The sequence below is a fragment of the Anopheles stephensi genome, chromosome 2 (assembly GCF_013141755.1).
Source record: "Anopheles stephensi strain Indian chromosome 2, UCI_ANSTEP_V1.0, whole genome shotgun sequence".
NCBI lineage: Eukaryota > Metazoa > Arthropoda > Insecta > Diptera > Culicidae > Anopheles > Anopheles stephensi.
The window spans coordinates 16,523,145-16,548,639 of NC_050202.1; the positions used below are offsets into that span (position 1 = coordinate 16,523,145).

The following is a 25,495-nucleotide window of genomic DNA, read 5'->3' on the forward strand; positions in this document are numbered from 1 at the left end:
AAAAATTACCTTAATAATTGTCTGTCTCAAGCACGGATTTAGAAAGATCCCCGTGCTACTACATTATCACATGAAGAATTAACTTCAAAACGCTGGAAAAAGGAGAAGCTAAACAGCAGGGGGGAATAAAAACAAAATCTTTTCGAATTTCTCTCTGAACATGTGGAAGGATTTTCCATCAAACGAAACGCAACACACATCTTAGATTATGTTGATTTTATATAGCTTTTGTGTATTATTTTTCTTCGTTTTCACATTTTATCCTTAAACTCGGTTCCTGGTTGCGCCCAGCCAGGAGACACGACCACTACCTACCTACCTAACAATCATACAATTCTTCGCTCCTTTTCCTTACAAAATCAAACATCTGTATGCTGTGCTGTGGCGGCGCACTGTTTAACCGGTTATGATCACGATTGGGGGTGAGGTTTTTTATCCTTTTTTTGTTGCTGTTGTTGCTCAATGCAATCACCCATCATTGTTTTGTTTGTTTTTGCTGTGATTTTATAATAATTGAAAAACACGCGGCCTTAATTCGATTTATCAATATAGAGTTTTGCTCGGTGAGGAAACGCGCTTTCCTTTACACCCCCCTAATGCGGTAGGTAATGCTAACATTTTACACATGGAACAATTGGAAGGAGAAAATCACACCACAGGCACAGCACAGCGTGTGCCCCCCCTCCCCATCATAATCCAACAACCCCGGGGCACACATACACACCCGATGCTTACTTGCATGCCAACACAGAGTTGATAACGCACAACACCCCGGGTGTGGTGGCTGATCGATCTGCCCTCAATGGAAGAAAGGGTTTTCCTGATCCTCCTCCCGCGAGCGTACGATTTACTTTTGGAAGCACATTTTGCTGGTGGTTTGTTGTCACTGTGGATGATGACTCGCTGGTGTGTAATGTGCTCGTTGTTGTTTGGGTTTCGATGACGCTTGCGTGTGTGTGGTTGTGTGATTCGATTCTCATAAGGCACTCGATTGGTGAATCCAAAAACTCATCATATTACACACATGCATATATGGTACACCACACTACACAAAACCCGGTGTGCGTTTTTGCAGTAGTATGAAGTGTGCCCCACACATACATAGAGCAGAGGATAGTAATAAAATAATAAAGAGACGAAAAAAACACTCTTGCACCCCCCCCGCGTGTGACACGGCACACACCGGACGGGGGAGGGGAAAAAAGGTATAAATTACTACAAATGTACAAATGTGTGTATAAGAGTAATATAGTAGCGCAGTAGAAAACTTTATAATTACGTGTTAATTATACAAATATATATAGATAAATCGATGACAATAAAATAGTAAATAAAATAATAATTATAATAATAATAATAATAATAATTATACAATAGTCATAATAGCATTTTTTTTCACGTACGTATAGACAAAAAAAAACAAACCAAAAAAAAATTATAAGAAAACAAAAACTAGGAAGAACTATCGATATTATCGCGTTGTTTTGATTTTAGTGTTTCCCGCGCTCTCTCGCTCAAATTTATCGTCTTTTTCCTTTACTTCGTTGTCTTACGGGGGGTTTTCTGTTTCTCCTCCTTCATTCTGCACAACAAAATCCGTTCCAATCGATGGCGTTTCTCCCTCAACCTTTTCCCCCCATAAACCATTGGGAGGGAAAATGGGGGAGGAGAGCGAATGCCGCCGGCTCTTTTGGTCCTACTAACATCTATAAATCGTGCTTTAGCTTAGTGATCACTTTTTTTGTAGTTGTTGTGTTACGCATCCTTCGCACATACACGCACACACCATCATATCAACATCTCTATTTTATAACACAATAGTTCGTCTTTTGCATGTTTAGTATATAAATTAGCGGCCTATACACACGCACGCAATTATGGAGGTATTACACACACAAAAAAAAAAATCTGCATCACGTTTTTGCATAAATAATGCTCTCCAAAAAATATTGCTTTAACAATTATTGCAATTGCAGCAATTGCTTGCTGCTATTAATCCGTGAATAGGTGGGTGAGTCTCGTTTCCAGAATGTTACAAAAATGGGCTATTATTATAAAAGAGTCAGCTAGCTGTTGTAGTATATGTTTGTGTGAACGGTGATATGTGTGTGCGTATTTCCATCCTGTGAGCCATTTTTCAGGATCAGCCCATGTGGACAACAAATATTGTTTGTGCGATTTTGTTACGCTTTTTAACGCTTGCTTGCATATTTTTTCTTCGTTTCATTCCAAGGAAGTTGAGAATAAATAAAATAAATTAAAAAAGGGATTCTTAATAGTGCTTTGCTGTGCGCTCGTTGCTGTTGTGCTTCTCCACCTCCTCCTCCTACCACTACTAACATTACATATTCGTTATCATCACCCAGGATTTGCACACACGGAGCCGCGAGTAAAAAGCTCCGAAATTCCGTTTGCGTGTATGTGTAAGTAAATAATATATAGGCACAGTGTAATATAATAGTTGTATAAAAAAATACGAAATCCGTTTAATAATATACGACGACGACTCCCGAGTGTGGCGCACGCGTGCGGGAAGAGAGTGAGAGAGATGCGTTGAGGGACGACAGCAGTGTGTCGTCGTCCTTCCGATCCGGTTTTCCACAAGGATAGCGCTTATTGAGTTGGTGGTGAGTGTGTGTGTTTAATTCATTAATTCAAAAAGTAGAAACAGTAGCAGTAGTAGTAGTAAGAAAAACTGTGCGAATAATGTGAGTGTGTATGTGGAAATTATCGATATCATTGTTATTATCGTGCTTTGCGTAGATGTAATAAATAATCATTAAATAAATCTGAGTTTTGTGACTATAATATATATATGCAAGTGTGTGTGTGTGGGTTACTGTCCTCAGAGAAAGGCGGTAAAGGGATACGGAGTAGATACAACAACAGTAGAAGAAAATGCTGTGATAGGAATTATCATAGTGGAAAAAATAGCATTATTGTCGAGCATTAGAAAATGTGTCTGTCTCTCTCGTCATATCGTTTAAGCATGAATTCTCTCTCTCTCTCTCTAAATTCTGTCACTTCCATTTGGCAAACTCTTCCTCACTCGCTCTTCTACCACCATCTTTCATACTCTGCCCTAAGCGCATTTGCCCTATCAGCAGGTTAAGTGCACACCCGGATGAACCCCGGTGCACCATTTCACCCACCTCCCTCACCCCCGAGAAAAGGGGACTGAAGGATGGTGTGTGTGTGTGTGCGTGAGTGTTTTCTTTTGCGCTTTTTATCAAACAACGTGCTACTCGGTGTTTTTATCTATATTTCCCTCACTATCGGTCAGGTGAATTTCGCAACACCTGATGTGGGGGTTTTGTATTTCTCATAGTCAGCAGTAGAGCGTAGTCATCTCGCCTTCATTCCGGTTTGCCGTGTCAGCGAATGAAGTGCACAAAATGAAAACACCCCCCAAAAAAAAAAAACGTTGTTCGTTACACACTATTTCTAGTAAGAGCAAATAATTAAAAGAAATATTTCAATAATATTATTTCTAACCGTACCGTTTACATCACATAAGAAAATAGAATAAGACGAAAAAAAAAGGAGGGTCGAGCGGGGTGGGGAGGGTGGCGGTGTATGTAAATATAGTGCAAAAATCAATAAATATTTTTCTTCTCTTACTATAATCCATTATTAGTTTGCTTCATTATTAGTTGATAGTTCCCTCTTCCTTCTTGCATACTCTCCCCCACAGCACACACTGCTACCTTTACCCAACCTCCTCCTGTTGCATTTCAGTTTCATGTAATCCACACAAAAAAAGTATAGGGGCAAAGTTCAAATAGATTTAAATATAAATACGTCAGAAATGTTCAGTAGTAATCCCCGAAAACAAAAAGCCAAAAAAAAAAAACAAACAAATACCCACCACACAGAGTAGTATCACACACGCGCCTAACCATCATATCTCTGAGACCTATTTCGTAAGCGTTTTACAGCGGGGCCAACACTATCAGGTGGTGTGTTGTTGTTGTTGTTGTTGTGTACTATATATAAATGTATCTCTCTCTCTCCTTCTCTCGATCGCCCATTATAACCAGAGGGAACCCCATAGAAATTATAATGGAAATATTACGTGGGGATGCACCTGTGCGTGTGTACACACACACAAGTTCGTTCAATTCTTTACACCAAATGTTTGTCGCTAATTTGCCGAATAATATGCGCCGGTCGACAAAAGCTCAATTAAGCTGTTGCTTTTTTTTGCTCCAAAAAGCAAAACAAAAACATCGTTCAAAAGTGTCCCGGCGCGTTCCACCCGCCCATCATCCCCAAGGGGAGGGCAGGGACACGACGTCAGAAACAAAGTTCCGAAACAAAGTTATGTGCAAGGTTTCTACAGCGTCAGCTGAGAGTATGGGTCCACGACGGAGCTCAGCAGGTTGAACACCGGCAGACGCTCTTCCTGCCCGTTGGTGGAGCAGCTATTATTGCCAGCAGCACCGCCGGCACCGTGACCACCACCCAACGTCATCGCGACTAGCGAGGGTGACGACGGTGGTGGACTGGCCATGGGCGACAGGCCTTCGATCGGGCTGGCCGGTGGGCTGGTGGGGAGGAGGAACGGTTGCGGTATAGCACCACCCTGCTGGAGCGTCGGGCTGATCGCTTCCGGGAAGAAGTTGGCCATCGAGGTGGTCGGGCTGAGGGACAGCGAACCGATCGGTGAGGCCCGATCCGAACCGGTGGACATCGACAGTGCCGGGCTGAGTGGCAGCTGATGATGATGGTGGTGGTGGTGTTGCTGCTGCTGCTGATGATGATGTAGCTGCTGCTGCTGCTGCTGATGATGAGCGATGGATGTTTGCTGCTGCTGATGATGAGCGATGGATGTTTGCTGCTGCAGTATGGCAGCAGCGGCCGCCGTATGCAGCTGTACCACGGACAGCGTTTTCAAGCTGCTGCTGCTGCTGTGTTGCTGCTGATTGTGGTGATGACCGTGACCATGATGATGGTTGTTACTGTTGATCATACTGGGACCGTTGTTGTTGTTGTTGCTGCTGCTCCTGGTCGCACCCTGCGATGACTGGGACGAGTTGTTGCCGCCGGCAGCTGCGGCAGCCGCGGCCAAACGTGCATGGTAAGCGGCCACGTTACGGTTGTGGTTGCGCGCCTCCTCAGCGTTATGCACGAAATGGCAGCGTGGCCCGTACGGGCAGAAGCCCACACTGTGGAACGTGCGGCACAGTTCGGTCTTGTATTTCGGGTGGCGCTGCAAGTTGCGCAGCTCCTGCATGCCGTGCGCGAACTGACACTTGTCACCGTACTTGCACTCTCCCGCCTCCTCGTACGGTCGGCAGAGTTCAGTTTTGTATCTATTTGGAGAGAGAAAAAAAAACGGAAAAGAAACAAAAATTGTTAACAAAATCGCATCAGAAACCGGGCGCGTTTGGCTCAACAAAAACCATTAGCCTGTGGGTAACGAGAGAGGACACTTACCTCGAGGTATTTACTTGCTGTGGCAGTGGTTCGGACTGCGTTCGTTCCAACTTCCGGTGACCGGAGGAGGAGGAAGTGTTGCTAGTAGCGTGCTGGTTGTTGCTGCTGTTACTGCTGTTGCTGCCGCCGTTGTTGCTGTTGATGGAGTTGGCGCTGCTGGCCGCGCTGCCGAAGCTGGTCAGCTCCGGCAGCAGCTTCATGCCAGCGTTCAGCGAAAGCATATCCAGGATATCCTCCATCTTGTGGCGGGTCGCCGGCTGGGAAGCGGTACGGTACAGGGAATGATGTGCCCCGCCTCCACCACCACCACCGCCATGCTGCTGCTGCTGCTTGTGCTGCGACGGCCCGGTGGCCCCTTCGTCCAGCGCGAACAGCAAATTAAGCCGTTGAGCATTGCTGTTCGAGGTTGCATTAAGGTATACGGACGAAAACGTAAGCTGGTTGCTGCTGTTGCTGGATACACCGACGGGGGTGATGTTGTGCACGTTGTTGCCCCCACCAACACCACCACCGCCAACGATCATCTGTGAGTTGCTGCTTCGGGAAGTGCTGTTTTGGTTCTGGAAGGAAACATAGAAAGAGGAGACCGAACGTTAGTTTGATGAATATCAAATACAAAAAATAAAAATACGCGTTTTTAAATGGACAACTCATTCTTCAACCAAGAAGAACGGGGGGACCGAACGTGTGGTAAGGCAAGCAAGCTTCTCCCTATCTTATCAAGCTCAACAACAGTTCTCCCCCTTGTCGTTGGAGTGTGGACGTTGAGATAAGGGTGTATACACACAGCGCCGCTGCTGCTGCTGCTCTCAGACATTTCGACGTGTTGTGGAGTTGTTGTTGAGCGGACACTGTAGCACATACACATTATCATCAGCGCGGGATCGTACACAGTTTTGTGCAAAAAAAAAAAAAACCCAGAACCTTGTCGGAATGTTGATAGCGAACCCTTCGGGCAGATCGATAACAACCCGCGAGAGTACCACGTGCAAAAAAAATGGGCAGCGAGGTCCTCCTCATCGAATAGCTGGAGGGTGACAACGTGTATCGTTATGTGAGACAGTCAGGCTGCTCTGGGGACAGCTGGAGGAAATAGCGATGCACGGTGCGAGGTGTCTCTCTCCCATACGGGCGCCGTTGCATAACGTAACGAGTCTCCCCAGAGGTAGCAGCAGGCAGGCAGGCAAAGCAGCTTTCGCGCGCGCGTCAAAAAGCGGACCAGTGTGACCGGGTTTGTGTGTTGTGCCGCTTCTCTCTCTCTCTCTCTCTATTTATTTCCCGAAAGAAAAGCACCCAACAGAGCAGACAAAACTTTCACAACCTTGCCGAAGGACGTCGCAGGGCAGCACCACTCAAACACACCCGCCAGTCACCAAAAGGTCGCAGTTATTCGGACCAAAAACACATCCCTCTCCTCACACACGTGCATATGACAGTAGTTATTGTTGTTTGTATCCCCCCCCTGTGACTTCATGTTTTGATTACAATCCTTCATCTGCTCCACTGCTCACAGAGGCTGATGACTACACGGTGCGAGACACAACACAGACACAGACTCTGGGTTGTACGTCCTTCTGCTTGGTGGTGACTTCTGCCAGAGAGACTCTGGGCCGTCCGGAGTTACAATTCGATTGCCTGTGGCGGCTTTTTGCTGCCCCCTCCCTTCTCACGCCAAACGAGTGAGACCGGCTTTTGAGTTTTTGGTTGTGTCATAATTCCTCTGTTGCTTCCCGGCCTCCTCCTCACCCTATCCACCATCCCGCCGGAGGTTGGCGCAATCAACACAAAAACACCGATCGGTCGCGTTAATGTTGCATATGGTCAAACCAAAGTGAAAGTGTCCTAATTTCTCAAGCCGGACGAGGCTCGTCAAGAAACAAAATATAGTGGAGGCTTGTGCCGCCATCTACACTACCCACTAGTCAACGAGGATAAAAAAGCTGGCTCTGCTGGCGCCACACTTTCCCTGGCTGATTTTTTTTGTTCGGGGGATTCGATTCCATCCGCCTATATGTTACTTCGATGGTCCTCGGATATAATTGAAGCGGCCCTATGATATACAAGCTTATCTGTGAAGTTGCTTCTTTCGGTGCTTTTTCTTTTTGCTCAGAGTTCCACCGAGTGTACCTACTCTCTTATTACAGAGAGAAAAAACCGGAATTATGACTCAAAACATCATCCGGGGCACCAAGGGAGGATAAGGGGAGTTGCGATAATCTAAGTTCGTGCCTAGCCCTCCACCCCTCAAGCACATGTGAACCTGGCGAGGAGACGAAGCAGCAGCAGCATAAACACGTGTGGCGCGCGAAGAGAGCATGTGGATCTCGCGCGCATACCCGACCGGTGTCCGATTATGCAACCGTGCGGCGGTGGCCATCATCATCGGCGGCGTATTGGAGAATGCCAATGAAATGGAAAGGATGAAGAAAGGAGGGAAAAAAGCAAACGAAAAAATAACCGTTACAACACGAGACCTGTGTGCGGGGCCTCGATTCGGAATCACACACTTTGTCTAAAGATTGCGTGAGCAGTAGTAGCACCGCCGCAGGGGGATAGCAAGAAAGCAGAAGAGGAGGCTCTCCATTCCAGAAATGAAAGCGAATAAGGCCTTACCACCCCTCAAGGTCCGGATTGGTTGGGAGTAGTGTTGTTGCTCCCTAGGAATCGATTCTGTAATAGGATTTTGGAACCTACTCCAATATCCCAATAAAGCATCTATTGCTAATCGAATGCAATTCTGACTCTTCTAGGATATTTAAGCCTATTTGAACCTATCGTGGGGGTCTTACATAGCTAAAACAAGAAGAGGCGTTTCTTCGTGTGAAAATGTTACGCTGCAACAGGTATGTAAGCAATAACTTCCGCACAAAAGAGGTAAGCCAACACGCATGGTGGCATGGCAACAGCAGCAATTGCACGACACACACCAGGTCCAGGAGAGGGGTTTCATCAGCCACTGAGAGCAGCAGTTGGCATGGGAAACTTTGTAAAAATGGCCACGGAAAACTTGTTGCTTTCCGTTTCGCACCCATGAATATCGCATATCGGAACCGGCAAAACAAGGAAGTTTGAAATGGGGGGGGACACTGCACAACATCAGTATGTAGCAATTGCTGGGAACCCTCTGGGGGAGAGCTGCTTATGTGGCGCATTTTCCGGCGCGCACATGTTTTGTTCTTTCCAGTGTGTGTTATGTGTGCAGCAGGCAAAATGTCATCCGAACGTGAGGCATTGTTTCGGTTTCGGAGTTGGCATTTCCCACGCAGCATTAATGTGCGTTGTGTGGTGGCGCGCGCTGCTGCTACTTTTTTGACGGGGTGCTGAAGTCTGTGAAGTTTGGTCGACGACTTCAAGAGACGCGCATTGGCGCATTGTCTCTCGCGAAAGCTGTCCTTCAACGGTACAGCCGCCAGTGTAGAGGAGGAGATCATGATGATCATTAGAAACATGTTTCCTGTGTCTCTGTTGCCAAAATGACACACTTACAGCTGACAGAGAGAGGAAGAGCCCTATCTCATAGTACTAGAGGACACATCACAATTATTGTTACCAACCGATCTGGTGGTGTTGGTTGATTTATTCAACCCTGTCAGACGGAGGTCAGACACACACTCCAGACCGGACTTCGAGAATAGAACAGTCCCTGTTTTCCGTAAATATCCCAAAACAAGAAGGCGTAAGGCGGTCTAGACCTAGAGTGCAACAACAGAGGGCAGAAGGAAACGGCATTTTTTACGAAAACCGGTTTCAAGCGCGCCACGTTTCGGTGGGAGTAAGTTGAAGTTGAAGTCATGAAAGACTGAGAAGTGAACACACAATGTAACGGGGTCTCTACCGAGACGAAGAGGGTGTTTGCAGCGCAAGAAGACATATCTCTGCCGGCAGCAGCATTACCCGGGGGAGCAGCAGTTGTTCACGACGAATGTGAGACATGCTTCCGTTTCGAAAGTGAACGTGGGTAGATGTTGCTGCTGGCAGATATTTGCGTCTCGTTTGGTGATTTTATGCGAACTGTTCCCATGCGTTGCTGTTGTGTTTTTAAGTTATCGTTCTATTCTAGTTTTCATTTCAATTCTTTACACTAACCCCCCGACTTCACAATAGCTAATAGTTCAAATAGGAAGCTTTCAAATGCTGCTAGTTAACTAAGACTACCTTGAGAGACCCTTCTGCTCTCCTCGGCTCGGCAATATATCTGGAGGCGCCCTTTTTTTAACTAGCCTCACGATCGTGCACGATAAGGTGACAGCTCCTAACAGTACACTTAAACTGTACACCGTTGGAAGAGGGGACCGAGTGTCGTGGTGGATGCAATATGCAAGTCCCTCACTCTAACTTCAGCACCGTTAAAAATCGTGCAAATGAAACTATACCCCCCCGGGGAGGGCAAAACGATCAACAAACCGGTCTCTCCCCGGCCGAGGACAGAGACCTGACCGAATCGATCAAGGCGAATCCGATTCACGTCACCTACTACTACTCCTTCCTTCTCGTTTCTTCAGATATCTCTGGCACTGGATAGGGAGGGGAATTGTTGGGGACCAAGCAACATGCTAATAATTGTAGCCCGTACCACACCTTTCCATTTCATTTGACACGCTTTGCTTGCGCTGCTGCCCTCCTCGGGGTAATCGAAGATCTGGGCAGGAAAAACTGCACACTCGAAGTGCACTTTTTCTGGCACTGGTGGTGTGGTCAAACAGCCCCCTCTCCACCAGGAAGTTAGAGGTTGACGACGACGCCAACCATACCACCACACCAAGTTGTTTTTGCTATCAATTGCCCGGAGGAGTTTGAAGGATAATTTACGGCGATCTGCAATTACTGCTAGGCGTTAGAAAGATTTGCGCTCTACAGTAAAAGAGGGGGTCGTCGTCCAAAGACCTCACTCTATATAGCTCTAGGGTGTATAGAAACTCTGAGCAATCACAACAACAATCGAGATCCTCCTCTGCCTCGCGATGGCGGCGGCGTCACACGAGACAAGATGTGATTTTGAATAGATAAGCGAGGAAAATAACCTCACAATTTCTTTCCATTCCCTCCTGGTCGCTTCACCATGCAAATCTGCCAGCCGCAAAATAAGCTCTAGTTTTCAATTTTCAATCAGTACCAAGGGGGGAAGGGGAAGGAGACACACCACCTAACTGACGTGATATTCCCGGGCGACTCTTCCGACGCTTTTGCTCCTCTCCCTGGCCCACACATTACCACATCGTTCTCCCCCCCCTGGAGCAGTGATGAAAATGAAAGTGAAAAGGTAAAACCGTAACAACTTCACATCTCTTCGTGACATCCTCTACCACCCCCCCTTTCTTGCACGTGCGGGAGGGCCTTCCCATGCCACCCTCAACCGGTAGGCAGGAGATCGATTTTTCTTACCTTCACTTTTTTGCCGCTAGACTGCGCGCGCAAATCTATGGGAGAGAGTGGGAGGGGGGGGGGGGGGGGCGTTGGCGGCCGCCAGCAACGAAGTTAAAGAAATCAGTGCCCTTTCTCGTTTCCTGGATCAATGTGCAAGAGTCACACACACTCACACAGGTGCTGCAAGTGCAACACACGCACAGCAGAGCAGCAGTTTATGATATACTTTTGCAGCAATAGATTTCTCTCTGCTTGGTGTGGGCATAGGCGAGGTTTCGAGACTCGCAATAGTGTAGAGAAGAAGGTCGTGGATGGTGAGAGAAATGAGGGCACAAAAAGGCAATTACACGCCGCCAAGGTAAATTTTCACTTTTCAATTTATTATCGCAAAAGATTCATCGTTTTCAGAGGGGCAAACAAAATGGGTCCCCGGGTTTGATCAAACAGTTTGGACCACCTGCTTATAATGTCTGAGGACACTGCGAGGCCTTGCCTTATCACCTGCCCACTATCCTCAGGTACTACACACTCCCGGATGTCGGGAATTCCAAATGTTGCCTCACGATCAGCAACCCAACGAAAGCGCCTTGGACTTCCCTCCCTGTCAACAGTGTTGCACGCGCAATTTGCGACGCGTGTGACTTGGCAAATCTCATCTGCCGCTACATTTTGTCACAGTGCACGTTGGTACGCATGTGCCTGCCACGCTACTACTGTCCCGCGTGTTGTCCCATTTTCATGCGACCAGGAAGAGACCAGGTGACCTGATGGACGTTGACGACGTCGCATAATAGTGCTCCGAGTGCCCGCGCGCGCGCGCTGTTTTAATTCACAATTGAACCGCTGCTTGGTCAATGTCAGTAAGTTGATGTAGACGACGCACACGTTGTGCGGTTTAAAGGCTGGAGCCGAGGAATTAGGTTTCGAATTCCGGCCACCGTTCAACGCCACCCCTCATGTGTCCGAAATACGAGGGCGCGCGCGCTCTTCTTCTGATACGCTTTTACTTTCTTCAAGGTCAACGCCGAAAAGCACTCGAACACAAGAAGAGGAAAACAAAAATCGGCAAAACAAAGGCTTTTCGGGGGGGGGTTCGATCTACAACATGAGACACGTTGTTCCACTGGCAAGCTATAGAGCGAGTCTTCATCAACAATCAATCTGATGAGGGAACGCTGGTGGTGGTGGTGTGAACTTTGGGTGTGCGTACATTGAAGGGAAATTCGTTTGTTGAAGAAGTTGGGCTATTTAGGCCACTCCACGACGACACACGTCCACCAGCTTGGACTTACTACAGGGGTAGTACAGTACACACAACACTACACTTCACACGGGTGTTTTTTGGTGTGACTCTAATCGTGCGATCGCATAAGCGCTTGCGCTGCTGAATAATGAATGAACATATAGGACGGAACCAAACACACTGGTGGGACAAGGTGGGAGACCTTAAAGGTTTCGTTTTGGCACTTGGAAGTTTTTTGAAGATCTTGGGCAAAGCTCCAGAAGAAGTTTTGACAACCGCGAACAGTCGATCATGATGACGATCGGTCGAAGTCTTCAGTCATCCTCCAATAATTACTTCAGCTAGTAATATCAACCCCTATTCCGTTCCGGTTTAATCTATCAAGCTCTATAAAGTGAGCGCAGAAACTCTCACGATCTCTCTCCTGATCTACTAGGAGCTCAGCTAGAGAAGAGCTCGTAAAAAATGATTCCCTCGCTTCATTGTTGTGGCCGTCTCAAGAGACTTGGTTGATGTGAAGTTTGTTGATCACAGTGAAGCAGAGTACTCTCGGGGGTTTCCATAGGAACCACTCTCTATACTACTTCAAGTTTGTTGCGTGTCTACGGATAATTATTTTCGGGGAGTACTAGACACCCCCCCCCCCATACCTCTCCTTGCTTCCGCCAAGAAGAGCTAAAGATACTTAAAAAATCAGCTCAAATCGCTAGCTTCATGTGGACGACTTGTGACCGGAGGAGCATAACTATGTGAAAAATTTCATCACACAACGCACACGATCGTTTTACAAACACCTGTGAAATGAAATCAATCAACGAGGCCCCTCTCAGCAGACTACCTCCTCCCCCTCTCTACGGTAAGCTGATACGGTAGGGGAAAATATTATGAAATAATATTGCGACACTTTGTTTGCCATATCATCTGGCACATTTGTCATATTAACTGTGTAATGTTTGTACGAGAAATTGAATGGCCTCTGCAACGCACTGCTTACGTCACACACACACTAACACCTTCGAATGACAATCCTTGTGTGTGGAAAGGAGCTCTGTAAGTATTTCCCAGTAAGACATTAATTAATTAATTTCTCTACAAGGAGTAAAGTTATGAGCCGGACGTGCACCGAATTCCCAACTCACAAACGTCACAATAGTTACAACGCCTTACAGAGGATGGATTGCTTATTACACTAATAAATTATAATAAATTCTCCTACTCTCGCCGAACAAGGAACGTTCCCCCTATGACACGCGCGCAAAAGAAAGTGCACAAACGAGTGCAATGACTGTCTCTACTTTTCGCCAAAACCGCCTACACATTCAACCATTCATTCGTTACACTGTGAGAGCCGGTACGGAAGGCAAAATGTAATGGTTAGGGAAATTGGATTCGCGCGCAACAAGCGGCAATTGAATATCGTGATAAATTTTCATCTCGTTACATTACGCCCGTGGGTCGTGGAGAGATGCAATGGAGTAGCAGCATAGGAAAAAAAACTGCGTGGGCCTCACCACATACACCAAAAGGGCTGCTGCTGCTGCTGCTGCTGGCAGCTGCGCCGACTTAATTATGAACCCAATAATCTGCACATTTCCGCGCAAAATCCTCCCACACGGAGAGAAAAAAAAAAACCCCGCGGAAAGATGATTGTTTTTGTTTGGGAACGACGACGCCGAGAAGTGACGACGACGCGCAACTTGACATCACAAGAAAAGATGATTATGCTGCATGCGCTTCCGGTTTGATTGCTACTTGTGGAACTTTTCTCACTCTCGCGATTTAAATCTTGATGGTTCGTCGTGTAATGAAGTCTTTTTTTTCTTCTCCATGCCACCCCTGTTGTTAATGAGAGCTTATCTGTCAGTGCTAATTGACAGCTCGGGAGGCTGAAGAGGTGGTGAAGTAACGTCCAAAACCGAACCAACCGGATATGCATATTAATTCGAAGGTTTGTTGTTTTTTTTTTTCCTTCTGTCAACCAATTTGGGGCCAACTCCAACAAACCACACTTTCATATCCTGGCTCCCTGCCCCCTCACAAAGACCAGATGGGAGAGAGAGATCCCAAACAATAACTTCGCCATCACCTCTTCTCTCACAATTGATTTTTATACCGCACCCGTCCGTCCAGAAACTGGGATAAAAAGTCCAAATACGGAACCATGGAATGAAGCTGGCAAAAAAAAACTTCGTCGTTGATTATGTAAAACGTCGCCCTCAACTGTTTGGTTTTGCCAGGTTCGCGAACCAAACTCTTACATCCGGGGGGCCGGTGGCCCCAAAAACTGAACCTCATTGAAAGCGACAGCGCCGACGAGCTGGGCTCTCCTCGCTGTGACGAATTTCGCGCCTTTTTTCACGCCAAAAGCGGAGTTTGCGCCACCCCGCGATTTGAGTTGGTTTAAAGGGGAGAGGGTGGGGCCGGTGAGTTTGTGGGAGGGAGATGTGCGAAAGAAAACTTGATGTTTGTCCTCCGTGGAGGCCGAAGAAGAAGTGCAAGAGTTTTGCAATGTCCGTAAGAAATGAAAGCAAAAGTTTGAAGTTCAAGTCATTGAGGATCAAGTCTCAGGGCGACGTATTGGTCTCTTGTTTATATTTCTGAACCTTTTCTTAACAGTTTTAACACAAATAAATCGCGATGTATGGGGGTTTGAATTGAGTATGGAAATCAACTTCAAAAGAAAAAGATCTCCCTCACGCACTATATTACACAACGCAAATGGGACCTGAAACCAACGAGAAAACCATGTGGTGGAAGACTACTAGACACCAACCCCAACCAAAGCTGCCATAAAGCAACTCGCGACTCGCTTCTTGTCCACGAGTCGACAGCACACAGAGTCACGCAATCGAATACGCACAGACTCGCCAAGAAACCACCTTCATTCCCGTAACTCCCGGACATACCCCCACATGATCTTGCCCCCCTCTCTTCTTTCTCCAGACGATCGCGTGATCTCCGACAGAGGAGATGAAGAGAAAGGTAGCGTTGATGCCAACGAGATGACAAAAGCTGGAGACACCACTTCCACCCTCAAAACCACCTCCTATGTTACAGAAGAGGAAAAAGAGCGCAGTCTCTGGGGGTAGGAAAAAAACTGCGGAAGGAAAAGAGATAATAAACGGCCCCGCCGTTCGCTATAACCACCACAAGACACACACAGGCGCGCGTGCTTTATCGCACAAGCAGTAGTGGTTGGTGGTGGTTGTTGTTGATGGTGGTTCCGCACTCGTAACACTATATCCGAAGAAGTGCGTTCCATAATAGAGAGCATCATCATCGCCGCCGTCGTGGGGGATTTCGCTTTCAATATATATCGCGCGGCGGGACTTGTTCGATAATGAAAGAGCGAAGAGGAAAGTTGTATAATTGGCGGAAAAGCCAGCAAAGTTATGAAGACGGGTGTGAAACACGCTGCTGCTGCTGCTTGGTTGCCCATTCGGAATACTATTAGATCACTCGGCGAACCCATGATGTTGGGTGGAAATTGTGGTTGGAACGATCGACCCGAAATGGAAGAGAGTTAGTTAGAGGGAGTTGTGGTAGCAACTCCGCTTAAGAGACTTGAAGTCCAGAGTCCAGAGGTTTACGGGTTTAGGACAGACAGAGATCCGTCTGCGGTAGAGTTTGGAGAATGCTCCACAGATCAACTTGGACGTACCTCATGTCTTGGTCTTGGGGTAGGGAGAATAAAGTGTTCAATAATATATCCACACACCCACCACCACACAGCTGGTTGAGGGGAGGGGTTTGCAGACAACGAACATTATTATTAACATGCTGCATAATCATCAGGCAAGCGAGGTGAAGGATGATGGCAATATGTCTATATCATCTATCCATGCATACATAGGAGCAGGCCCCAACACTCCAATTCCAATCGCAAGTAACTTGCACGATGCCATCGAACTGGAACCCGTGTTTGCTTGCGTAGGTGTGGAGGGCTTAAGGAATTGAAGTTGAGAAGTTATTGCAGTTTGGAAGTTGGATTGCGCGTTGGAAATAACACAATCCTAATCATGATGGCGAAATTACAACTCTCGATGAGGTCATTCGGTGTTTCCCAACCCGTCCAAAATATATTCTGCTAGTAACTTGGTCTTGTAAAGTCGTCTAGGTCCTCAAGAAAGAGACGCCAACAGCAATTAGTAATTCGTCTCTCAGGGCAACTGACCCCCGTGCGGCGTGAGCTTCGAGAGCACGACTGTGGTTTATGGTCAGGTCGTCGTCTTCCGTCTTCCTTTCGTTCGTCTACTCGAGGGAAGAGGAGCTTCTAAATCACACGGGCTGGTTGATATGTTCGACATGGTTCGCTTCGTGTGACGTCCACATGACCGCGAGTGCGCATAAATTGTTGCTGTCCATAAAATTACAGAATTCTCCAGTTCTCCCCGGTTGGTCCGACAGACAAAGTTGGCACATAAAACCCTGTGCCCCCCCCCCCCCCCCCCCCCCCCCATTCTGCTTGAGGGTCTCTCCATTTGAAAGAGGTGGGTGTTGTGGTTTTCGCTTTGACTCACTCAAGTAAATCCTTTACGGTCTTTTACACTTGACCATCCTGTATCTTCTTCAACGAACGTTCCCCCTGCTGCTGTTTTCTACTGATGGTGGTGGTGGTGGGTGACGCAAAAATATATTTTGAACGTATCTGCTAAATGTTGGACGCTACACCTTACGCAAGCATAATATGCATCAACTGCACCATGCCATGTTACAACTCTGTTGCGCCACATACGCAGCACTCACTTTATAACATGCTTCTTGATACTCTTGTGCGGAGTTGGAAATGATAACACACGCAAAGCGCAGTGGACCAACACACACTTGGTGGAGTAGCCGCCACCGCGTCTTTGTTGGTGTGCTTCCATCATGTTGCGGGAACTACACTTATCATAACGCTACACACAGAACGCGCAGCAAAAACAAAGTAAGACACTTGTGTGTTTTGTTGTGCTCTGCGGCTTTTTTTTTTTGCTGATGGAAGGGAAAAACGAATTCATTCAACGAGAGCATGATGGGCAGGCCGCCATCAGCACAACAAACAGAGCACACGACCCTAAAAACAAGCGGAAGAGAACATGAAAAAAAGGGAAAGGAATATAAGCAACTCCAAGCTCCCAAAAAAAAAGCCTAGGCATAACTCTCCACGACTCGCGTCAGAGTCAGGTCCAAAACCCGTTGGTGGGACTCAACGTTGTGGTGGTGGAGAGGGGTTTAAGCGAAATTGAAAACGAACGATTAATTTATGCAATTATTCTACCACGTTCTTTGGCGTGGGGTGGCGTGTGTTTGGCTCTTCTTGTTGGATTCTTGCTGGGAAGACTTGGCGCAACCTCGCCATATGCTTCTCTTAGTGCCTTAGTGATTCGCGATTAGAGAAGTAAAGGAGGTTGGAGAAACAAAAAAACTCTTACTTTTCTGAACTCCACTACTAGGTGATGTAGGAGGAAGTTATGGACAGACACAAAATAGGGAGGATATCTTCAATGCCAGTCTATATGTGGAGTAGAGTAGTCCATAAGACGTAACACCACCATCGAATAAGTGTTCATCATCATGAATCTCCCGCGAAAAAAAGTACTCTTGATGGAATCTCACATGGAAGGAATGAAGACGAGTCTGTCTGCTTGGGAAGTTTCAGGAAGTTACGAACGTAACAGACATCGCAAGAGAAAAAAAACCTGTCCATAAAGACCTGTCTCTCTATCCCTCGCTGTTCACTCCTCTGTTAGATAATCTGTTTCCGACTCTTCCGGCGCGCGCGCGCGGATGATGGGAATATGATGGGTGATGATGAGAGTTGTGCAACTCCTCTTAATTCCACCAACATCTTTCTTTTGCTTCTTTTCTTCGCTCCTCAGTCACTTTCTTTGTTGTACCAATTTTCCTTTCGTTCATGAGAAATATTCGCGCGCAGACAGTAGAGAGCGCGGTGGAAAAGCTTTCTTCCGGTAGGGTTTAACCCACATTTTCTAGGATGAAGCACAGCTGTTGGAGAGAGAGAGAGAGAGAGGTCTCACTTACGCATTTTGATGCAATCGGATTATCCAATGCCTTTTGCTTGGACAAAGTTTTGGACCAGGAGTTAAAAACGAAACCCAAACACTTGCCGCTGGTTGATGATCGAGAGGGCGATCTTTCCCACCAACTAGAAGGATACATGAAGTGCGTGAAGCAGTATAGGGTGTAAGGGCCGCACCTTATCAAGAATCTGCTGCTATTCCGCCCCCTATGTGGACGCTGTTTTGTAGTCACATGGCGAGACAGATCTCAACCCTCCCGTTTACAAAACTGACTTTTAGTGTGACAAAATCCGGAAAACGTCACACTCTGCTGGAGAACTCTGATGGGAAAATCAAATGTGGCATAGCGGAGCAGTCACCACCAACCACAGAGAGTGAGTGATCAAGGGAAAAACTGTTGCCCAAGGTTTTTCACGAAGAGTTAATGGCAGATAACAACAGTTAGAAGCAACAAAGGGTAATGGACCCCACAAAGAACCACACACTACCAGCATAACGCACTTTTCCCTTTTCTGAAAAGTTCTGAGCTCAACTAGTAGGGAGGGAAAGAACAACGTTGAGGAACATAGGACGCCGCACCCGCATGATATCATTTTTCCCACCCATCCTTCTCATAGTTGCTGTGCGACCCTTGTGCTGAGGGCTCTCACTCTTTCCCTGTGTTGTGTATGGTAAGATGAGACACCCCGTACCCGAATTACACTATCGGAACGGAAGTAAGCACACAAAGAGAGCGGGAATACGACCGTGACGACCTTGTGAAGTGCGGATCTCCCGGAACAAATAACTGCAACGACGAACCCCCCCTACACACAACAGACCCGCTGCTGTTGCTTTAGGGTCGCCACCATGATGGCGCATATTATTGCAGAATTCTTTGCAGAAAAACAACAGATAGCTGGGCTTTTTTTTTTTTGGGGGACCGAAGGAGTAACGATGCGTGAAGGGAGTACAGAGATGCACAAAAACAAACCCTCCTGGCTCATACACACACACACACACACACTTGCCAACCCATCCATCGTGGCGCGGTGAGGTGTCTCTTCATTGTAAATGCCCTCCGGCTGGCTGGCCGAGGTGGTATTCGTAGAGCGTCAATGATTTTAAAAATTCATTACTCACATCGGTGGTGGGGGTTGCTTTTTATTTCGTGGTCGGGCTGGCTTGGTGATTCACCTGCTGCGCAACCCGCTTTTATATGGAGCAAAGTAGCAAACACACCACACACCAACAACAAGATCCTCCTCGATCGCGCGAGAAAGAAGAAGCAGAGGAGGTGAAGCGAAAAGTTACGATAAAAACATATTAAGAATGCAAAAAAAAGGAACACACACACCATCCACCACTGCTAGAGAGGCAGCAGCAGCTAACTTCCGCAAAAACATGGCGAAACCCACACGTCAACACGAAGTTTTATTTTTTCTGTTTTTGGGGTGATGATATGAAGTTGAGTTGGTGAGTTGGTGAGCTACGAACACATCGGCGGCGGCAGCAGCAGCAGCGAAAAAGAAAAACCTAATCAATGCTAATGAGGGAACCGTGCGAGAACTAGTCATACTCGGCAGGGCCCAACCACAACCACCGAACGACTTCTACATATATTCAACACCCCCTTGAGCAACTGTGCCGCGTATTTGATGGAATTTGATCTTGCTTTTCAGTGACATGGCGCCAAAGTAATAGAATTTCAGCAATAGACAATCAACCAACTGTGTTCCACACACCACAAGAAGGCAACACCAGCGCGAGAGAATGATTTGTGGTGATTTTAAATCAAGAGCAATTAATACCGGGATGACCCAAGACGCCGCTGCCGCCGCACATGCATCAGTATTTTTCACTCCATGCGTGTGTGTCTGCGTTTGAGACATAGAAATGACAGTCCCGGTCATGTCGAGAAGGGACAGGGCGCGCAAGTTGCAGGATTTTGGAGAGGGTATAACAACAAACACAACATTATATCTTGCTGTGTGTCTCTCCCCCCAACATCAGGCCAACATCTGGGGGAGACCAACAGAGTTTCTTTACCCACTTCTGACTCAATTGGTGTATTCAATTTCTTCTCATTGAAGCCAATTTGCGCTGCTGCCTCTGCCAAACATGTAGCCCGAGGAGGAACCATTGCGTCAAACCGGGCATAAAAGACGCACCACATAAACCAATAGACGAGGCACGCTAAACTACACACTTTTATCTGCGAACTGCCGCGGCTTGGTGTGTGTCACCACACTCGTTCCTAACCATGCGGTCGTATGGGGGTCTCCTCTTTAAATGGACGAGTGTTCTTGCGATGAGAGATATCGCGGGCCTGAGAACATGGGATTTTGGACGCAATATACCAACATCCCATGCCTTTGAATTCAGTGAGGCACACACACAGTCTACTAGCGAAACCACCAACATGTGTGTTTCCAGGAAGATATCGATCGGCAGTTCCATCAGCAGTAGGGGTTGTGTTCTAGATAACTGGATTAGCTGTTGCTGCTGGTGTTCTACTCGCAATGGAACGAAGGGACTCCAGAAAACTTGGGTGGTTGTTACTGTATTGATATCAGGTAACAGAAACCACACCGATGGAGGAGGACTGGCTCGGGAGTTCGTGTGTTTTGATATGTATATTACCGCGTCTTCCCTCGTCAAGGCTTGAACATCTTGGAATTTGTTTGTGGTCAGAACCTGCTAGCATGCTGAAGGATGTCTTTACTTCAAGCTTTCCTTGTAATTATGATGTCTTTATAAGGACAGCGTAATGCGTAGGGCAGAGAATATGAGAGTTTGAGAGCTTAGACTACGCTTTTTCTTGATGTTGATCCTCGGATCTTTGGGACATGATCTGGTGTCAAAATATCTTGATCTAACATAGATGATCACGAATTTGATTGGCTGAAGTTCATCAATTTTTGCGCGATCGAGAGCCATTCCATATCTTCAACACAGATCTCGGACCCTTGTTTAGAGGACAACCCTGTGTTTCGTGCGATCGTCTCCACAGCGAAACAGTGGCAGTAAATCATTAAACTAATAATATACAGCTCGCACCTTCATCTTGTACGGTGTGATTGCGAATTTAAGAGCGAATCGAAGTGTCTCTCCATAGCTATGTCCCTTCAGTTCCGCATGAATACCGGAGGGGACTCGTAGCAGCGCTGCAGAAAGACTTCGCGCCGAGAGGACCCCCTGGTTTTGCACATTGCACGAAGGCAAGAGATCATTCGTAACGATCAGGGTTGGGGTGATGGCGCATGTTGGGGTAGGGACTCTGCAAGATGCGGTGGACCTCCTTCTTCCCAGCCAACCGTAGCAGGCAACAAAAAAACGTTTACTCCGGTACACCATAACGGCGTGGAGAGCAGTGAAAGTTATGACTTATTTGCTGCTATTGCTGTTATTGCCGGCTTGGTTGCGGGCTGTCGATCGATCGAACTTCGGGAGGGCGGGCGCACCAACTCTTATATAGCGGGGGAGGGGGGTCTGTCTCCTACCCGGGTGATTCCGGTGTATAGTATCCACTCGATCCCCACGTCCAAAGGAGTCTTTTGAAACGCTTTTGGACCAAAAAAAAAAACACGAGCACCCACCACACACCACTACGGTCCGTCCCTCTACAACAGCAAAATCCGCGTCACACAACTATAAACCTTATGCAAATGACAGTTTCACTCTTGGTTCGCTCTTTCGAGAGGACTGTCCCTGGGGAGGTATGGTTTTACGGAAAGAGTGGCGACAAGGGTCCCTGCTTCCTGACCACAAGGCGCAGAGACGAAATTGTTGTTTGCCAAAAAAAAAAAACGATAAAACTTACCCTGGCGCGATTTTTGTACTTCCCACAACAAGAGAGAAACTACCACAAAAAAGCACACCTCAGGTAGAAGGAAACTTCGGCAAAAAGACCTGTCCGAAGAAGGTCTCACAGCACGTCCCCATATATAGGACGCTCCTCTTGGCGCCATTTGCTTCCCAGGACAACAGAGGTTATCTTCCTTTAATTCTCGCTACGATAAAATGGCACTCTGGTGCCAAGTTTGCATGTGTGTTGTTACTGCACTACTACGAATATCTCGCTTACCTTGTTCCGTGGGTACTCTCCAAAGTCGTAGAGTGACGTGCTGTGCATTATTGCAGTAGACATGTTGTTGTTGGCTACGGAGATGCGCGCGTATCTAGACGTTTTGCGGTTTGCAGTGATCTTTCTTCTTCTTTCCCTTCGCCAGGGCACACTCTTCTAACGCACCAACTAATTAGCACATACGCACACACTTGAGTGGCGCGTCGCGGATAGAGCCGAAGATGATAACTGAGACACTTGGAGGCTGTGGGTGCGTTGACACAGGACAGAGAAGAATCTCGTGTGATTGGGGATTTTCTCCGATCGATCTTCAGGACACACACAACACAACTTCACTACGATATATCAGAGGGATGGCGCGTGCTTCTTAGGGCAGGGCTTTCCTACACTCACTTGCCAGCTTCTTTTATCAGCGTAGTAAAATAAAAACTCGCGCACTCATACACTCACACCCGCACGCCACTTGTTATGGCGATCGTGAAGGATATTAAAACAAAAGCTCAACACAATAAAATTTGATATCGCCGCAAACTACACACACAACACACAAAAAACACTTGCTTGTTGGTTTTCCGATTAAGGACGACGACTCCACTATTATTCCGGTGGCTTTGGCTAAGTACGGGAACTGACAGGACGCGACTTTAGCTGCCTGCCGTCCTGTTTTCTTCCTTCGCAACAGCAGCAGAACAATTTCGAGTAATCTTTTTTTTTTTTTCTTTTCTCTTTTAGCGCGCACACACGCTTACAATAGCGAATTCGTTTCGGCTCTGGGAAAATGCACTATTTGTTGCGGTTAAATAATGATTTTCACTAACAGAAGAAATACTGCGCGCCTTTCTTTCTCACTTTTGCTTTAACCTTGGCCTGTTGTTTTTGCGTTGGGCAGTTCTTGAAACCGGCTCGTACCAGTGCTCTATCTAGCGTGCGCGCACGTTTAGTGTATTGAACTTTCCTATATCGGCTCCTCTGTGATGATGAGATTTTCCAACTGAGGTGGGAGCAAGTGAAGGGAAGCAGGGTTCCAATAGCACAGAATCAAAAATGGTTTCCCGGGTATGATTATATGAGAGACTCACACTAAACCACAATTCGATTGAGGAATATGTACGCGAATATTTCACTTTTGCCAATAGTACACTACTTTATACACCCGAAAACAAGGTAGAATGTTTGCTTCTTTTGTTCGCACCAAAAATACCGGGAAAATCGGGTGTTAGAACGCGATTGGTTTGATCGAAATCCTGCTCCTACGTAAATCACCAAGTTGGCGCTGGAATGAGATAAGAGGAGGAAAATAAGGTTAGACCTGCTATTGAATCACGACTTGGTGAGATTTTTTTTCGGCTAATTCCTTCACATGATACTTACATTTTGAGCTTAAATTCAACAAACTACCGCTGCTACTAAACTTTTGCTGACGGACCCCGGATTCGACTCTAATCGCGGAAGTTCTACTACACACACGCACACACACTCACTGATGCGTTTGTTCTGTTGTGCGCGGAAATGTATGCTCCCTTTCTATGGGGCACAACACACACCGGGTGGGGGGTTATAAATCGCGGAAAACTTAGCAAAACAATGTCCCGGGCTAGGTGAGTGTGACAACGTTTCACTGAAACTTGGCTGTTGTTTGGGCAAACGTTCGCCTGCTTCTTTAACTCGATATTCACTCGTTGTTCCGAATTTGGCTGCACTCGTCTTATTGTGGTAGCGCGCCGCCGTCGTGTGGGCCTTACTTGCACAGTTCAAAACCTTTGGTTCACCGGAACTCGTTCGCAACTGCTGCGCTAAGTCCGCTACGATCTGCACTGGACGCCGCTCGTTTCAATTCTGTGCCCGTGTGTTGGAAGCGATCGCACTTGGTGGCTCGCACTGCGTTGGAATCGCTGCCGTACACCACTACAAGCGCGCGCGTACGGCACGACGGCACACACACGCACACAGTCGTTGAGGCAGTACGGGCGGATTGAGTGTGCGTGAAAGAGTAGGCACGCTGGTGTATGCGAAGCCCACTGGTTGCGCGTGTGTGCAACCTGCTGAGACGGGTGCGTTTCAAGCGCGTTTTGTGCTGCGTGTAAATTGGCTTTTTATAGTGTTATTTCGTTAAATTCGGACTAGAAAAGTGAATATAATGACTTGTAAAACAAAGTTAAATCGTTTGTGAAAGAAATCTGTTCAGTTTTAGTGGGTTTAACACCGTTTAAAAGCTTCTTTTCCATCGTATACCGCTCGTTTCTAGTAGTGAAGTGGGGCCTGTAAACGGAGGCAAGAGTGTGGCCATCCAAATGAAAATGAAATGAAAAGGAAGAAAGGAGGAAACAAACAAAACAAGTGTCCAACACACACGCAGTACAATGCGCACATATCAGGCGCGAAAGAGAGAGAGCGAGAAAGAGAGAGGGTATTGAAGTGCATGCCAGTGTGCGAAAGAAATAGCACACAAGTTATTTCCCCTGCCAAGCGGCGAGGGTTGTATTGAGCTGTGTGTGCGCGCGGTTTAAGCTCGCGTGTGTGTTGGTGCAATTGGTTCTTTGTTTGGATTTTACGCGTAGTGCGTGTTCCTGTACGCGCGGGGGTATTACTTTATCGTACGGTTGGCGTGCGTGTGCAATTATGTGCATTTTTTCTTCACACTGGAAGTTTATGAAATTTCTTACCGCGCACTTGACGTACCGGCACATCCGCACGTAAAAGGGGAAGCTTCTGGCGGTGGTGGCGAACCGTGCGGAAGGAGTGACCGGTAGTCGTCTAGTCTTAAGTTTGTGGTGGAACAATTGTCGGCGGTATAGTTTTGTACAGTGGTCAAGTAGCGCATCATCTTCCGGGATGGATGGTCTGACGCATGGTTATTGATGGATGGTATCCGATACAAAATGGGAGGTGGCTCAAACAGCAGCAAACTAGTGAGTGATGTAGCGTGTGGACATCAGGATCAAGTATGGAGGACAATATCATACAAGAGCTGGCGTTATTTGTACTTCTGGCTGGAGAATTGCGGTCCGGGAGAATACGGCGATCCTGGATAAATCGATGTGAGTTACTCAATTTTGTTTCGTGCTGTATTAAACTAATATCTTCTTTTCGTTGGCCTAACGACCCCTTTGCGTACTGGACTTACTGGACTTATTGAGGTGACCTGGTGGTAGATTTGATATAAGCTCCGGTTTTCACACGTCAGGATCGGTGATCAAACCTCATCCGTGATTCTGGCATCCGGATAAAATGAAGCCACAGGATGCCAGAAATGGTAGGCCGAGATCTTTCGAGTGCGAAGGAAGCACAAGAGTCCTCACTACGAGAGGACGGTCTGGAAGAGATTTGATCACCGGTCCTGCTAACCAACTAACCTCATTT

At 47.0% G+C, this 25,495-nt stretch overlaps 1 protein-coding gene across 2 annotated transcripts; it reads right to left on the bottom strand.

The window, feature by feature from the left end:
* Positions 1-201: 201 nt before the first annotated feature.
* On the bottom strand, positions 202-24,010 carry LOC118507197 (protein TIS11-like). Of its 2 annotated transcripts, XM_036045272.1 has the most exons (5): positions 23,507-24,010; positions 22,136-23,408; positions 5,440-5,999; positions 4,833-5,315; positions 202-4,802 (listed from the first exon to the last, which is right to left on the bottom strand). In XM_036045272.1, exons 2-5 carry the CDS (start codon positions 22,196-22,198, stop codon positions 4,337-4,339), a joined length of 1,572 nt encoding a protein of 523 aa, XP_035901165.1. In that variant the 5' UTR covers positions 22,199-23,408; positions 23,507-24,010; the 3' UTR covers positions 202-4,336. The 2 variants fall into 2 exon arrangements, with proteins under 2 accessions (XP_035901165.1, XP_035901164.1); XM_036045271.1 differs by having other exon boundaries at positions 202-5,315.
* Between the last annotated feature and the right edge of the window lie 1,485 nt (positions 24,011-25,495).